Source organism: Lutra lutra, chromosome 4, assembly GCF_902655055.1.
Source record: "Lutra lutra chromosome 4, mLutLut1.2, whole genome shotgun sequence".
Lineage (NCBI taxonomy): Eukaryota > Metazoa > Chordata > Mammalia > Carnivora > Mustelidae > Lutra > Lutra lutra.
In genome coordinates, this window is record NC_062281.1 from 73,068,333 (window position 1) to 73,085,972 (window position 17,640).

The window sequence follows — 17,640 nt, forward strand, 5'->3', positions numbered from 1 at the left end:
TCTCTCTCTCTCTCTCCCAATCTCCGGCCACCCTCCAGTCCTTTTTGGAAAACTATCAACTAAGGAGTATAATGCAAATTTCTATTATTTCATTTAACCTCTGCCACTTGGGGACAAGATCAACCTTAGTACATGACTAACTTACCCTAAAGTAACATCTTATAACAACTAATGTTTCTCTACTTGTCTTCAATGCTAAATAAACACTAGCACATTCTGCTCAAAAGAGAGCCACACAGGGGTACCTGGCCAGCTGAGTCAGTAGAGCATGCAACTCTTGAACTCAAGGTTGTGAATTCGAGCCCCACACAGGTGCCAAGATTACTTTAAAAAAAAAAAAAAAAAAAGATATACACCCACCTCGAAATATGAGAAGTGTATCATAAGGGACCAATAAGCAAGATATAGCGGTCAGCCATAAGCACTGGAGAAAACACTTTGAAGTTTTTCTTCCAGGAACAGGGAGACTGAATCTAGTATCGCATTGTGAGAAATCTTTTTCAAGGGGAGAAAAAAAAAAAAATTTCATCAACTGTGATAGCTTCTAACTTACAAAACCAAATAATAAATGTTTCATACAAACCATTTATGGCTAAGACTTCTTTGGCAAAAAAATTAAATAATAACTTTCTGAAATATTACTTATATTTTTAAACTAAGATACTCTATTCACACTACTTAAAATAGTATGCCATGTTTAGCAACAACTGGCTGATAGACAGCAAGGATTTATTCCAAAAATAACAATGGGCATTGCGTCCGCGTTACCACGTATGAATCACTACATTCTATCACCATCTAACAGGGCCAAAAGATACAGGGTGCCTGTGCTTTAAGGCCACCTGGTAAGAGGTGAGAGATTAAAAGAGTAGGGACACAGGTGACAAAAAAAAAACCTGTTCTGGTTCTAGTTGTGCCCTACACCTTATTTCCTGGTAATCTAAAGAGTTTGTTATGGCTGAGATGTCAGATATGTATGTCACTAGCTATATACGGCTAACTTTACATTAACTAAAATTAAAAAGAACTAAACGCTCAGTCCTTCACTCTCATGAGCCTCACTTCAGGTACCCAACAGCCACTGCTGGTGAGTAACTACCATATAGGACAGAGCAAATACAGAACATTCTGGTCATCACGGGAACGTTCACAACAGTACGAGCTCACATATTTTCTACAAACACATTATTACTGTGATATCAAAGAACAAGTGGCAAGCTTTTTCTGAAAAATAACTTGGAAAGTACTAGATACTTTCTGACAAACTTCAGTACACAGTTAAGTATATTGAAGAGGTGTTAAATCTTGAATTAGATGAAAGTATACACCAGGGCTGGACGGCAACCACTCTACAGTGTTTCCTTAATGCGAAGGGAGCATTTCAAATATTCACAGAGTATACGTAGATTATAGTTCAATAAATATATACAAACATTATACATGATATTTTGTAAACACACATCTGATGGATATTTGATAACCAACAGGTTTTCCATCTATTTTTTTTAATCCTGTTCTTCTTCAATATTTTTTCTTTTAAAGATTTATTTATTTGACACAGAGAGAGCAAGCACAAGTAGGCAGAGTAGCAGGCAGAGGGAGAAGCAGGCTCTCTGCTGAGCAGGGAGCCCAATGCGGGGCTTGAGCCCAGGACCCTGAGATCATGACCTAAGCCAAAGGCAGGTGCTTAACCCACTGAGCCACCCAGATATTCCTCAATATTTTTATAAAAAGGAAAAACTATAGTGAATGAAGTTGGAAGATGAAAAGCAAAAAGGTCCTTTCCCTTGCACTCAAATGGAAGAAAGATATGTGATCTTTCCTAAATCACATGGCTCTCCTATCCAGCTCCAAAATTCTATAGCTCTAAACAGTAAACTTCTGGGGTGCCTGGGTGGCTCAGGAGGCCAACTCTTGGTTAAGTGGCCAACTCTTGGCTTTGGCTCAGGTCAAGCTGTCAGGGTCCTGGGATGGAGCCCACAGGGGACTCACACTCAGCAGGAATCTGCTTGTGGATTCTCTCTCTCCCTCTCCCCCTACCCCCATACACTCTCTCGCCAAATAATTTTTTTTTAAAAAGTGGCAACAGTATTGAGTTGTACAACAAACGTTCCCCAAATTGCAAACCCCACATACTAAAAAAATGTGAACCACCTTCTTTGACCACTTTTTTAAAAATGTTGCTATTCAATCAACAAACTGCAATGATTCTTTTTTTTCCTCTTTTTTCCCTTTTGTGACTGTCTCACTTTGAAACAATGAAGTTACATTTTAAAGAAAAAAAAAACAGATTAGGATAAAGAAACGTTAAAAATATCGTAAGTGGGATGGCCCTCACAAACCAGCGGAGTTCCAAACCGCCACTGGCACTGTTCCACAGGAACAGGAAGATGCCATCACAGATATAGGGGAATACAGCATGGAAATACAGGAAGATGCTGGTAAAAACAATGGGGTACAATGAATCACCATATTGTGGTTAACAGTTGTAAGTTTACATTTGATAAAGTCAAGACTTACTATATAAAGGAGTGTGTAATTCTTGGATGCTAGAGGAAATACTAGTTAACCTTCCTAAGATTTAACAGGATGTCAACTTAACCTCCGACACTTCAAGTTCCCAAATCTAAGAGATGATTTCACCTTGGTTAAAAGTGGGAAGAAATTAAACACTGAGAAAGTTGGTATTTTATATATAGTACCCCATTTCCTAGAGAGTAAATGAAAAAGAAATGTAATATGACAGCGATTTCCAACCAACCCCCAAAATATTATGAATTCCTGTTTGCTTTATAGGATTCCAATAAACTCATTTTTATTTTTTTTATTTTTTTATTTTTTTTAAAAGATTTTATTTATTTGATAGAGAGAGATCACAAGTAGACAGAGAGGCAGGCAGAGAGAGAGAGAGAGAGGGAAGCAGGCTCCCTGCCGAGCAGAGAGCCCGATGCGGGACTCGATCCCAGGACCCTGAGATCATGACCTGAGCCGAAGGCAGTGGCTTAACTCACTGAGCCAGCCAGGCGCCCCCCAATAAACTCATTTTTAAGCCATTGATCTAATAATGTTTTGTTTCACAAAATAAGGGCAAGCTTTTCTACTCTGAGGTGAGAAGTTGAAAGTGGGGGAGAAATTCCAAGAGCTCATGTCAACACACCACATTATCAATAGTTATAATAAAATACTTAACTTTCATCAGAGACTTACCACACACCACACACTGTACTAAAAACTTGACAGCCACTATCTCATTTAGCCCCCACAATGATTTGAAGCAACTGGTACTTGTTATCCTAAGGAAACAAGTTTAGGAACACCAAGTACCCAATTTTCTGATGAGGCAAAAACGGGAAGAGTAAGCTTCGGGAGCCATTCCCACACGGGTAAAGCCCACGGTCTGCACAGGTCTGCACTCCTGATTGCCAGCACCTCGACCGGCAGTGGAAACCGCAGCTCCCTGGCTGACTGACCAGCATGAGGCCCACTGGACAGAGCTGCAGAGGCACCCAGTCTTCCAGACAAGACACGGGAGACGCGAAATGCAGCAAGTAAACAGAACACCTCTTCCCATTAACTCACTCTCAAAGCCAAATTCATATTTAATCTGAAATCTTCCTCTAGCATCCAACACGGCATGGCATTAAAAGGTTTCTCACTCAAGGGGCACCTGGGTGGTACAGTCAGTTGAGTTCTGACTCTTGGCTTCAGCTGGGGAGGTGATCTTGGAGTCATGGGATCAGGTTCTGCACCAGGCTCCACACTTGGCTAGGAGTCTGCTTGGGATTCTCTCTCCCTCTCCCTTTGCCCTTGCCCTCACGCACCACCCCCCCCCACCGACATATACTCTCTCCCCTACTCTCTCTTTCAAAAAAATAATCCTTTAAAAAGGGATTCTTACTTAAGTCTTTAGTGAGGGAAACTTTAAAACTGATCCTATAATCTGGCATATTTTTGCTCTATGATTGCCCGGTTTTAGTTTTTTGTTCTCTTTTGCCTCTTCCTTTCACCAAGAATAATTTATGTATCTTGGTTTTTAACTTTCTCGCAAACACAAAAGGTGTGAGCTTTAAGCTCAGCTCGAAGGACAGACCTTCTAAATCAGGCTCTGGAGTATTTCTTTCCTTCAGCTGTCTTCTACCACTGTTGCCAAGTTAGAAGGGACACCCAATTGAATGAGAAGTGAGATATAAGACCCGGAGCACCAATGCTGCTTTCACATCAGACCCCAGCATGGTGGGTGTGTATGTGTGTGTGTGTGAGTGCGTGCGCTCCGTCAACAGTCCCTGTTGTTTAAGAGAATACAGCTGAAGTGAAAGGGGAAAGCATCCAGAGGAATAGCTAATAAAAATGAAATACTACTTAACTCCTTCTAAATCATCAAACTTTTTCCCTAAAGAACCCTCACTTGTCTCCTTTAATCCACGGTATGCCTCCATGCATTTCAACAGCTCTCTTTGTGAAAATGTCTTTGCAATATTTGAGCAGCCAGAAATGGAGTTAGCTTAGTAATGGACCAATTTAAAGCAACGTCAGCACATCCTACTTGGTGACTGCCCCAGTTCCACTTCTGCCTGTGGTTACTGACAGATTATCTATAGATTTACAGCTACGAATACAGAGAATGGAGAGTAACATTGAAATGTCAAGACTACGGTAAATTCTCCATTAGTCCCCACTGTCCGTTTCTGTCAACCTCCACAGTGGTATTAAACTTTAGCCATCTCTTCACACTGACACTTTGAGGTGGTTGTAACATTAACAGTGAAAACAAACATATCATAACTGACTAATCCTACAGTTTTATTTGATTTCTTTTTTAACTTAGAGAATGTTTAAACCATAAGAGTCCAGAAAGATGCGTGACCTAAAACTGAACTTGACTTTCAAATATTCCTACATTCAATAAGAACTTCAAGTCCACGCATGCCTCCTTCATTAAAAAGTTCAGAAATAATAACTTCCAAAAAATTTCTTCAGAGAAACGATGAGAAACTATCCACTAGCTGAGAAATCCACACTGCCGTGCTCCCAGCCCCCCTCCACCACCCCCGTCCCAATAAGCAAGAAGCCAGGGACCCCACAGCCCACCAAATGGCTCATACCCCAGAGGTACAAACCTGCTCCAGCCTGCCCATGAAGAGACAGGAAGGGCACAAGCTAAGTCAGAATGCCATTCATGAAACTCTCATCAAGGCTTCCAACAACACAACATACTCGATACCCGCCCCACTCTCTGCCCCTGCCCAAAACAAACAACACCGCTCTCAGGGTTAATACCTCTTACTTCAAATTAAAACAAAAAATTTTTCTGCCTTCACTGTTAGCGAAAATCTAAGAATTCTCCTGAAATTGGTGGTTAAGAATTACCTAGAATTAAATTAAACATAGAAGACAGCAGAGAACAGGCTGAACGTACTATAAAGCAGAACAGATACATGCTCTTCAAACAGGGGAATCAAAATGGCATGTTCCGGGCGCCTGGGTGGCTCAGTGGGTTAGGCCTCTGCCTTCGGCTCAGGTCATGATCTCAGGGTCCTGGGATCAAGCCCCTCATTGGGCTCTCTGCTCAGGAGGGAGCCTGCTTCCTCCTCTCTCTCTCTCTCTCTCTGCTTGCCTCTCTGCCTATGTGTGATCTCTCTGTCAAAAAAATAAATAAAATCTTTAAAAAAATATGGCATGTTCCCTTTAAATAACTGGCTGGGTGATGATTTTAATGCAATCATTAAAATAAGACATAAGGAGGGGCGCCTGTGTGGCTCAGTTAAGGGTTAGACTCGGTTTCCGCTCAGGTCATAATGTCAAGGTTGTGACACTGAGATGGAGCCCCACAGCGGGCTCTAAACTTCTCAAGGAGCCTGCCTGCCCCACTCCCTCTGCCATGTGCCCCACCCCCGCTTGTGCATGCATGTGCCTTCTCTCCTTCCTTCATAAATAAATAAATTCACTTTTTAAACTAAGACCTGGCCATCTCTCTCACCATCCAATCAAATCAGGAAAAAAGCAAGCAGGATAATGAGTGTCTCTGTATCTCTGTTGACTTTTGACTTTTTTAAATGGTGCCAACCTCTCTGCACTTTTCCAGCTTCCTTCAACTTCTCCACTAGCACCACTCTTAGTGTATGCCCCAGTTCCTAGAAGGCTCTCCTGTGTTTTTCACACTAAGCCAAAAATAATAATAATAATAAAATAAATATATATGTGTGTGTCTGTGTGTGTACATGAAACCTCACCCACGTGATGCAGCCTCACCTACTTGAGTTTTGCAAGGCAAAAGCACAAGTTTGCTGCTGACTTCCTTCACTGATAAAGGAACTCTATTCAGTAACAAAGGAAGAGCGAGGGCCCTCTCTCCGCGGTTTCTTAGAGACTACCAATAGATTGACAGCTGTAACTACAGCAAATGGAGAATAATATTAAGATGTGAAGATTAAGGTAAATTTCCCAAGTTAGGTCTAGCAATGCTTTTCCCCTAATTGTCCTCCTGACTCACTTCCCAATTTTCCCTCCCCAGCTAACTACTGCTCTGCAGGGCCAGAAATGGCCTTTCTGAGTGATTGCTAAGAGGAAGAAGAAAAAAGCAGCAGAGAAGAAAAAGGTGAGAGGAAAGGGAGGCATGTGTAAGAGTAAAGATGAGGGCTTACTCCCTTATCCTTGGAGAACGAATTTCATAAATAAGCATTAGTGATGGTGAGGCAAAGGGAGATCCTGAGGGGGACCGGGGGTGGGGAGAAGAGAATAACTACTACAAGTATCCAAAAACCACTTGAAACTAGAATCTTGGAAATGGTTATAATCCACTTTCAGAGAAACTCACAAGAAAGCACAATGAGGGTGCTAACACCTACGTTGAAGTTTACTGTCATAATTAAACAGTTTAAAATGCATTTGTATGTGCACAGACTTATCTATATCTGACTTGTTTCAAAAAGAATTCAAAGCAACTGCAGCTGAAAGAGTCCGGCTCTGCACTCCTCCGTCCGGCAGCCACCAGCTGCACTGGGCTCTGGGTCTAACTCTGATGGAGAGACAAGCACAGATGGGCTACAACGAGAAATGTGTGGAAAATACATGCTAAACTAGATTTCAAGTACTTGTTTAAATATCTAATTAGTAATTTTTTACTATGTGTTGGAATACCACCTTAGATATACTAGGTTAATTAAACGTATTACTAAAATTAATTTTACTAGTTCTTTTTTTTTTCAACGTAACTATCAGAGAATTTAAAACAACACATGTCCTTTATATCTGCAACTCCTACTACATTTCCATGGGACAGCACTGGTCTAGAATCCAGGCGGTACCTGAAGAAATGACAGCATTTGTTATCTAAAAAACAGAACTCCCTATCCATTTCAGTGAAGGCCTTTATCTCCTCCCAGCCTTTTCCCACATTGCCAACCTCTGTCCTTTCTAGAGTGCTTAGCACATAACCCTCAATAAATATTTTTTTAATGGAATTGAATGAAAACAACAAGATATAAGATTGAAATGCAGTACCTAAACACGGCTTCTTTAAAGTTTAAGAAAATTCGTAGGCTGCTTAGGACACTTAGCCAATGGTTACTATCCGGGCTTCAAAAGTAATTTAAAACACTAACTCCTTGTTACCTACAATATTTTTGACACTCACAGAAAACAATACCCTTTTACAAAATAAAAGCCACTAGGAGACAAGGCTACCGTTTAGTATGCAGCTCACTTCCTGCTTTCAGACAGTGGGGTGAAAGGACAGATAGGGCAGATTTTTTTCCTTTGCTTTAACTCTACACTTGGTATTTTCCTTTTTAACCCACTGAATCTCTGACCTCTGGGATAAACCAGCTCTGCTGAGCGAAGATGCAAGGAGGTTCTCATTAAGCTGCAGCATACACAAATTGCAACAGAAGAAATACCTAACACCCTTCACCGAAAAACAACAGGCCGCTGAGAGCACCAGATCCACCAGTAAAGCCAAGGGCAGTCAAGGACAGATGGCTTACTGTAACCAAGGTATCGTGAAGAAATAACCAGCAAGCCACCAGCACGTGGGGAAAGCGACGACTCCCCTGACTTCCCTTACCTCTGTGGAGCATGGTGGGGCAGGCTTTTCCACCGAGGTCTTAACTATGGCTGCCTGTTCTCTGAGCATGGTTACACTTAGAACAGCCCCTGAATGCCACTTAGGTCAAAGCTGGGTTTTCCTTAGATATATTTTTGCGCTCCCCATCTCCACTAGACATCTATGGGGGTACGAAAGTATGTCAAGAGTAATATTCACAGAGATGCATCTACTCTCTATTAAAAAGGCCCCTTTCTCTACTTCTGATCACCATTTGCATAAATGAGGCTTGAGAGGCACAGCCACATTTTCCATAAAATTTACTTAGTAGTTGCCAATTACTCCGCTCATGTCTGGAATTCTGTATTTACTAGGTGTACTGAGAGAATTTCAGAAGAATAGTCACTCTACTTGAAATTCACCAGGAAAGGATTTTCCCAGAAAGGCTGGTTTTGAAAAGGTACTTAAAAGATGTCATGGAAAGAGAGAGAACTGGAAAAGTTACAACCACTGATTCGTCTAGTTGGTGTTAATTTTTTTTTAATCTCCTGAGGAAAAATTAGAACACAGAAATTATTACCCATCTCCTCAACCTTAAAGGTTCTTTAAAAAAAATTTTCTGCTTCTGTTTCCTTGACCAGGACAGTATTTCAGGCCCAAATTAATGAAAAGGGCACAAATGTATTCAAAATGTAAGTATTCTAAGGATACAACGTTGCAGATTCTAAATTCTACCAGGAATCTGTGAACGGAGATACCTGTGTCTTGTGCCGTAGAACTTACTCAGAAACTGAGGGATTTGCCTGTAACTTGAAGGACAATCCACTTAACCAGTCTTTTTTAGATACGCTCTTCAAAAGGACAAAACAATGCTCTGTACTGTCCTTCTAGATGGTTCTCACCCACAGCCACCGTGCACTGAGACACATTCCATTCTCTGCTCTCCTCCCACCCCCATGGTGCCACGTCCCTGCCAAAAAGCTCCCAGTGCATCCCACAGGCACAGAACCTGCCCACAAGGAGACTACACAGCTTCCTCTCCCACACCCCAGCCCCTACTTCTCAATGACACTGCGGCATTGGGGCGCCATCTCCGCACTATTTCCTAAGCCTTAAACTCTTCTCCCTCCTCCCCCTTTCACCCAGCCTCCTCTCAACCCCAACTGATCCCTCACATCTCACTGAAGTCATCACTTCCCCCAGCTCACCCTCCCCGACCCCCCACCTCACTCCCACTAAGAGTGGAGTGGGAGCTATTTCCAAAGCACACAGTGCTTATTCCTGCCGAATGCCTTCCATGGCAGATGCTTGCCTACACCATCTACCCTGCTGCTCCCAGCAACCCCCACCCCACCCCAAACAAGCTGTTTCTGTCTCTCCTAAAGGGCAATATTATTGGGAACCTCAATATCTGGTAACTATTCCCTAAAATCACGGAAATGAAGGCAAACAACTCTGACAATAGTTAACACTGTAATAAGTATTTAAGTGATTTTTTTAAACTTTACAACAAGCAATCCTGAGCATTGGCCCAATGATAATTTTTGTGTCCCAACCATGTCTCTGACACCATGTTAAATATTAAAAGATATTATTGCTAGTCTCACTACATCTCTAACCAAGGAGGTAAATCTACCCTCATTTTACTTCTTTAAGATTCTGTTTGTTGATTTATTTACAGAGAGAGAGAGAGAGAGAGAGAGAGCAAGCAGGGGGAGGAGGAGAGGGAGAGAATCTCAAGTCAACTCCAGGCTGCACGTAGAGTCCGACACAGGGCTTGAGCCCAGGACCCTGAGAGGATGACCTGAACCAAAATAAAGAGTTGGGCGCTCAACCGACTAAGCCACCTAGGCACTCCAGTCTACCCTCATTTTAGGGAAAAAAACAAACAAACCAAGGCGCTAAGGTTAAGTCACCTGCCCAAGCTCACAGGGCCAGTGGTTAGTGGTGTTTTCACTCAAAAGCTGCAGACTCCAAAGCCTGTACGCTTCTCTTCACGCTGGTGGTTCTGAGAATGTGACTGGGGCTCTGGGGTCTGTGTGATGGAATCTGCCTCCCCGTCTCATTCTCTCTAAACAAGCATAAGCAGACTCTTCTGAAGGCCCATAACTTGCATGCAGACTCTATGCAGCAGCAGATGTCAGAATCCAACATCTGAGAAAATGTAAAACAATGCCTTTCTTTTTTTGTTTTATTTTGAAAAACAGTTATTTTTCATTTAAAAATATTACTGATGTTAACACATAATGGCTTATTATTTTTAAAGTTTGGGACACCTAGGTGGCTCACTCAGCTGGGTGACTGCCTTCCACTCAGGGCATGATCCTAGAGTCCTGGGATCAAGTCCCACATCAGGCTCCCACATCAGGCTCCCTGCTGGGGTAGGGGGGATCTGCTTCTCCCTCTGACCCTCCACCCTCTTGTGTTCTCTCTTTCTCTCTCTAATAAACAAAATCATTAAAAATAACGAAATAAATAAAATATTTATTTATATAAATAAATAAAGTTTCTCTCTCTAATAAACAAAATCATTAAAAATAACGAAATAAATAAAGTTTATTTATCTACTTATTTTTAAGTAATCTCTACATCCCACGTGGGACTTGAAATCACAACCCCAAAATCAAGAGTCATACGCTCTTCCTATTAAGCTGCCCTGGTTTATAATTTTTAAATTATCAACAAGTAAATATTGCAAACTGTCCTCAGTTTAAATCTAAGACAATAAATATCAACACATATAATCCACTAAACAAAAGATCTTTGGAGTCCTCAATAATTTTTAAGCATGTAAATGGGTCTGCAATGAAAAGGTTCAGGAACTGATATCCTTCCTTACTATCTACTGAAAAGAAATATAAGCTAGGTTTCTTTCTTTCCTTGTAAACTATACCAAATAATCAGGATAGTCTAGAGCTGGCACCAAAAACTACTGTCCACACTGCACAATGAACATTACAGTCCAATGAACTAGGGCCTTTCTAACATTTTCCTTTGTTGACTCTTCAACATAAGGTTAAATTCATCTTAAAAGATACTTCTGTGTGTTATATAATTAGAAAATACCTGTTCAGAGCCCATGAGACATTTAAAAGGCATAAGTTACATTTTTAAAAAGCAAAAAATTCAAGCTAAAAAAGCCAACCATCCTATCTGAATGTGGTAATTCAGCAAATCACATCAATGATTTCAACCTCATCTGGCCATTTCCCTGCTACACAGCATGGTTTTGAACCACCATTCTATCATATATGAAATGCAAAGTAATTTCAGTAATTCTAAAGCAAAACATAATTAGATGGATATATTTGCTAGAGTTGAATGTGAGTCATTCACAGGGAGAGAGAGGTTTTTAGGATTATGCGACAGCATTTCGAATTACCACATCATTATCCTCATCGCACCTGTCAACATGGGCTAAAGGAGGGGAAATATTTGCACAAATCAAATTTAATGTTTCATAACTAAGGCTATATTTAATCATATTTAACCTGTTCCTTAAAAATAAAAGGAATTTTACTTTGTATTTACATGAGAAATGACATAATTATAAAGTAAGGTCCGTATTGCAGGAGATCAGAACGAAAGCCTGGAGAAGAATTAACATGAGTGCACCCCATCAGCTGGCACTATGCTAAGCATTTGGTTTGTATTAATTTCAACACCTTTTGCGACAGGTACTATCTCTCCTATTTTGCTGATGAAGAACCTGATGTTCAGAGAGGTTAACTTGCCTGAGATCCCCAAGCTAATAAGTAGCAGAGCTGAAATTTGCACACTTTTCTGACTATAAAGTTTATGCTTTCCACAAGATTTTATACCTCCCTAGAATTATTTTCAGAACTGAGTGCTTCGAAATCTGAAGAGAATGAAATGAGAAGGCAAATACCACAGACAAAACATTTTTAAGGGCAACTGAACTTAAATAAAAACACCTCAAATGTACTTGTTTACAAACATCCCTAAAACAGTTCTGAGTTTGTCCATAATGGCATACCCAAGAACATGGCACTGGAAATAAAGGGAGCTACATCTCGTGTCCCCCAGAGTCTAGAACATACGAAACCCTCCAGTGCTGAGTGACTCGAACGCCACGTGGACTCTCATCCATCCTCTGAAATGGCTGTGGGGATGTTTTGTGCTCTTACAACCAGAGAAAGCTGGAGGAGATCAACAATTCCCACCCAGAGGTCATATTACAACATATTACAACAGGGGTATCTTCTGTAAACTGTGCTCGTCCTCCAGCGGAGCGAGAAGATGCCGGAACAGAAGTCAGAACCATTGCTCCGGAAACATCCCTTATCCAATAAGACGCTTTCTGAGAAACAAGAAAAGAAAAATTCCTGGAAACGAAGTCATATTCATTTCTGCCCTAGAAAGCACCCAGGCTGGCTGGCCTCAGGGATGGCACTTTCAGTGAGTTCTGAAGAGGGGCATCTTGCCTTGAGATTGATATAAGGGAAAACAAATTAGCAGGGTTCGATCTTCTCCACTAACTCCTCTGCACACATGTCCCCCCTGAGGCTCTCTGCTCCCATCCTCTTGCCAGATTGGCTTTCTCACCTCCCCCTTCACTTGGTGCAGGAGCCACAGGGCTCACAAGCCCTTTCCCATGGGCTACAGGTTGGGCATCTGCTCCCAGGGGAGACAGGGAGCAACTCTCTCCCAGGCAGCTCCCACTGACCTCGGGGGTCCTGCTGAGAATATCCCAGTGTGCCAGATTTCTAGGAGCAGTTTCCCCCAAAACCCCTACATATTCTCATGTCCCGGGTCCCTAGGAGACCTTCCTGATCTCCACTCTCCCGCTCCCACCACGGCTGAGGCTTCGGAGTCTCTGTTCTAAATGCCTCTCCACCAGGGCTAACCCACACAGATTTGTTTCCTGACCAAACCTTTCTACTTTCACATTGCTTTAATCCCTTCCTTTTCCACTCACCAATCCCCGGTGCAAACTGTCCCTTGCAGCCCTGCACCACAGGCTCACAGTTCAACTTCTGGTCCCCCAGGTTTCTGTGGACTGTCTAATCAATACCCCGAGCTCCCCCACTGAAACCTGAATTCCTTAGAACAGAACACAAGACCTCCACCACCTGGTGTGCCCTGTGGCAAGCTCCAGGTCCCATGCCCCCAGTTATCACGTAGTCCCCAAACCAGAAATGCAGTCCTCAGCTCACTTTTCCTGGCTAAGTCCTAGTCAAATGCCAAGCACCCACGTTCCCAGGTATGTCCTGTTTCTGGACACTTGTCACATAACCACGTGTAGTCCTTTGGTGGGCTTCTCCTTCCACACCGATTCTAAGTTCATTAAGAACAGCTCTAAGGTCACCTCCTATGCCATCCAAACTTAAGCGGAAATCATAGTAGAAGACCAATACCTGTTTCTGAAGAGTGTGCAGAATGATCTGTACCTATACAGATATCAACATAATTTCCCTAGACCGAGGGCACAAACACCAACATTTATAAGTGACAGACATCTTTGTGACTACAAGGGCTTGAAACGTAAATGTCTGCTTGTAAACTCGGTAGGACAACAAAAATCCCAGCTTACAAAAAGGAAGACTCCTGTTGTGGTGCCAGGTACCCAAATCTCTTAGAGACCAGACATTTTCTGCAGATTAATGTCGACTATGATTTTCTACACTTTGCAATTTAAGTTCACACTAGCGTCCAATAGCTGGTAAAATAAATATTACAGAAGAACACATTTTGAAGCTTCCCAAGGGGAAAAAAAACCCATAATGTTCTAAAAGAGGTGGGAGGGACTGCCACAAACACAGAAAACTTTGCTGGAAACCAAGCTCCAGTGTGTTTTGAAACCAGAGAGGCAAAGAGAAAGAACAGGAGTCCCACGTCCCTGTCCCTGCAGGCAGCGGCAACTCCCGCAAGCAGAGCCCCGGGATTAGTTATCTAGGACGTGTCCACAACACCTCCCCCACAATGCCTGGGACAGAAAGACTCGAGACGCTCTGAGTCGGTGAACAAACGCACAGGCCAGCAAGTGAGAGACTCCGGGAGAAAAGTGAGATTCTCACGCAGCTTACAAGATAAAAATGAAGGCACTCGTACCGAGAAAGCTTTCTGTGAAACTCGAAGGAAAAGATCTATTAGGGAAGGTTACCGTGTTGCCCTTTCTACTGCGAGGCAGGCAGGATCCGAGTTCCCTTACCTGAGGCACAGGCACTTTCTGCGGGGTGTTCTGGGGTGATGGGTGGAGCTGTGCCCAAGGCTGGTGATGTGGGTGTGGGGGTGAAGACTGGTGGTGCAAGCCCGGGTGGGGCTGCATCGGAGGGCAGGTTGGCAACTGCTGGAAAGACGGCTGCTGCCCAGGATGCTGTTGGCCAGGTAGCAGCCGTTCCTGGATCGCTTGGGGATCTGCAAGGCCAACACCGGGACAACCGTTCGGTCTCATGTGCCCGGCCAACTCCCTCGGTGCTGAGGACATGCCCATAAATGGACGAGACGGCTGCAGGTTCCTGGGGCCCATATTCCTCTGTCCGATTCCCATGGCACCGGGGGGCTGGTGTGGCGGCTGAGGGTGGGGCATATTTGGATAACTGCCAACTTCCATCGGTATCCCAGCACTTCCGGGCCTGACCTGCGGAGGAGGAGTACCTGCCGGATTACTCATCGCTTTCATGGGTGACATGGGAGGTGGAGAGGCGTAAGTTCCCTGAGGCTGTGAAGGATGCATAGTTTGCGTGTTCATTTGGTTAAGTGAGCCGCTGGGGTGGATGGGCTGCTGGTGCATTAGTCCTTGACCACTGTTTGATGGGAATCCTACAGCATTGGGGTATCTTGGTACGGACTGATTCATTGGAGTATTATTTGTAAGGCCTAAATTTTGATTCATCCCTGTATTGTTAACTAATCCCTGATTTAGGTTACTGTAAGGATATCGAGAATACTGCCCTGAGTTGTTTATAGTAGGTGAGGGGACTGTCTGGCTCCGAGAACTAAAGGTAAGGGTCTGTGGCCTCACAGCCCCTTGCTGAGGAGGATTAGGGGAGAATCTGGGACTGTGGGCAACGGATTCTCCGTGGAGAGCAGTAGGGGGGTGATGGTGGAACTGCTGCACTGAGTGACGCAAGGAAGGCGCCATGCTGGGGCTCTGCGGGGGCACGTGGGACAGGTGGCCGGGGCCCGACGTGGCAATGAAAGGACCGCCCTGACTGAGGCCCTCCTGGCCTTGGGGAAACTGGCTCATCCTCTGCTGTGGCTGACCGTGCTGCTGCATGGAAAAATCCCCACGGGCCATGTAGCTGCCCATCTGCTGCAGGTGCTGAGGGTGGCCCTGTGCGGGGGGCCCCGACGAGGCGGGCTGGGGCGGCTGGGGCTGCTGCTGGTAGGGCGCCCGTATCTGGTCCGGCACCTGCACAGCCCGGGGGCCCCACATGGAGCCGCTGTCCACGAAAGACTGCCCGTGCCTCTCATTCTGCAGGCCAGGGTAGACTCCCATCTGACCGCCACCACTGCCGCCATGGGGGACCTGAGGAACGGGAGGGGCGTGATACTGCGAGTGAGGAGACGCGAGCCCGTTCCCAGGGGTGCTGCTCATCATCCTGTTTGGCTGATCCATCAGATGCATCTTTTGTTGTTCATACTGATTATAGTGATCGAAATGGGTCAACTTTGTCTGATTCTGATTCGTGGAGGGATGATGAAGGGATGGCTGCAAGGAGGCAAAGCCTTGGTCTATCGGCATTTGCTGACCCATGGGGTTCACGGGATTTTCAGGGTAACCACATTCACCAAGGCCTTCGAGTCCTTCACTGAAAATATTCCCATCCTCGCCAAAAAGACTCATCATTCCCGGATCCGCCATCTTCTTCCAACACACGGCTCCTCCACACTACAGCTCAGGAGCTTGTCTGGGCTTCACCTCACCGAGGTGTCTGTCCTCAAAGCCTATAATCCTTAACTAATCTTCTTCATGTCATTCCGTATTTCTTTAATTCTCTTGGACCCTGCAGTGTCAGGCAAAGTCTGGATATAGGTCCTAGAAGAGAGTGGGAAGTGGGGGAGGGGGGGCGGGGGGGAGAAAGAAAACAAAGAATTAGGGACAAATGATAAAAACTGCCAGTATTTTACACATTTGAATTTGGTTTCCATCAACAATACTAATCTAGCCCCCTTGCTGAGCTGTATTTTATAAATCTAGTTCACTTTAAGAGAAACTCATTAGCTTCTATCAGAAGCATTATTATGATCGGTTACTTAGAAAGCAAGCAAAACACTAACCTTAACCTTAAATTAATCCATTCACTCCACTTCCTAGCGCTCCATTCTTGGATGGAACAGAACAAAAGAACACAACATGAAGCAGCGGCAGCTGCCACAGCAGGCAAGCAGATGTATGAATATAGCCAAGCAGCCCATCTGCTGAACTAAAGCCCTGGAAATGCTCTGGTTACCAACAGCCCGCCCTTAACCTTATTCCCCTGAGCAGTGTAATCAGATGAGCAGCCGCGGCACCGAGGGCTGTGAAAAGCTCAACTTAGTTAAATTGACTAGAGGATTATACAAATACCAAAATCAGTCATTTCGTACAAATTAGATATTTTCGGCCCACATACATCTACGTGAGAGCAACAGAGGTGTCAAACGAGAACATGTCCACGATGACGTACCAACAAGGGAGCGTCCGTGATGATGGTGGAAAGCAAGCCCGCAAACAGTATAATAACCTCATAAATCCATTACATTAACGGCAGGGATATACAAGATACAGAAAGAGATCAAAATAAAAGTTTTCGTTCTGCAAGAAGACCAATTTCACTCATGGCTCTGGGCCCAGCGCGTCCCCGCTCTGCACTGGCGACTGAGAGGTCCGATCACAGGTTACGGTTCCCCAGCAGGTACCAGACCCTGGGGATGGACCCAGAGCCCATGTGACCGCTCAGAGAGACCCCAGCTGTGTGGAGTTACTAGACGATGACTGTTCTCATCAGAAGAAACTGAAAACTCCCCCTTCCCCTGCCAAACCGATCAAAACTGAAAATCACTTTAACGCAACAAAGTTCGAAATATCCATGCAGGCTTCCCTCTTGCCTTTTCCTCCTCAGAGACAAGGCAGGATGAGAGCCATGGGAGAAAAGCACGACCATCAGTATCCTGTGTTTATGGCACCAGGTATATATGCTACCTACTGCTCTACATTTTATTTAAACAGTTCCTAAGAGATTTTGCGCCTCTGATTAAAATAACCAGTTAAAGAATGCTTCACCAATCAAAAGAGGAAAGTGTTTTTGTCAAATGCTAATTAAATCAACAACCTAATAAAGAACTAATTCACATAGGAAAAATGTCTGAAATCTTAAACATCTTTGGAATTTAACTCATTTTTTCCTCTTTCATAAGTCTACGAAGCATTGTGATACTGCCCAACTTGAAAAAAGCAGTATCTTGCTGAAGAATTTCAAAAGTGATGTTAGAAACAGGCTCAGTCATAAATTCTACTGACACTTCGATACCATGGGAATGAACAACGGGCAACCAACACTGCTGAGAACTTACCAGTAAGAGAGAGAGGAAGAAAACCCAGTTCTGCCTGTCCTACTCTAACATATTCCTAACAAGGGAAGAATTTTGCTTAC

The 17,640-nt window shown here is 43.8% G+C and overlaps 1 protein-coding gene across 8 annotated transcripts in view; it reads right to left on the reverse strand.

Annotated features, from left to right (window-relative positions):
• Positions 1-17,640, reverse strand: part of CHD7 (chromodomain helicase DNA binding protein 7) — a 189,970-nt gene that overhangs the window by 110,288 nt on the left and 62,042 nt on the right. For 7 of the 8 annotated variants that reach the window (XM_047724432.1, XM_047724425.1, XM_047724428.1 and 4 more), the window contains one exon: positions 14,214-16,043. The exons of the other annotated variant lie outside the window; for it this stretch is intronic. In XM_047724432.1, the coding sequence (XP_047580388.1) occupies positions 14,214-15,869 (1,656 nt within the window). In that variant the 5' untranslated portion in view covers positions 15,870-16,043. The remainder of the gene's footprint in view (positions 1-14,213; positions 16,044-17,640) is intronic. 8 annotated transcript variants of the gene reach the window in all.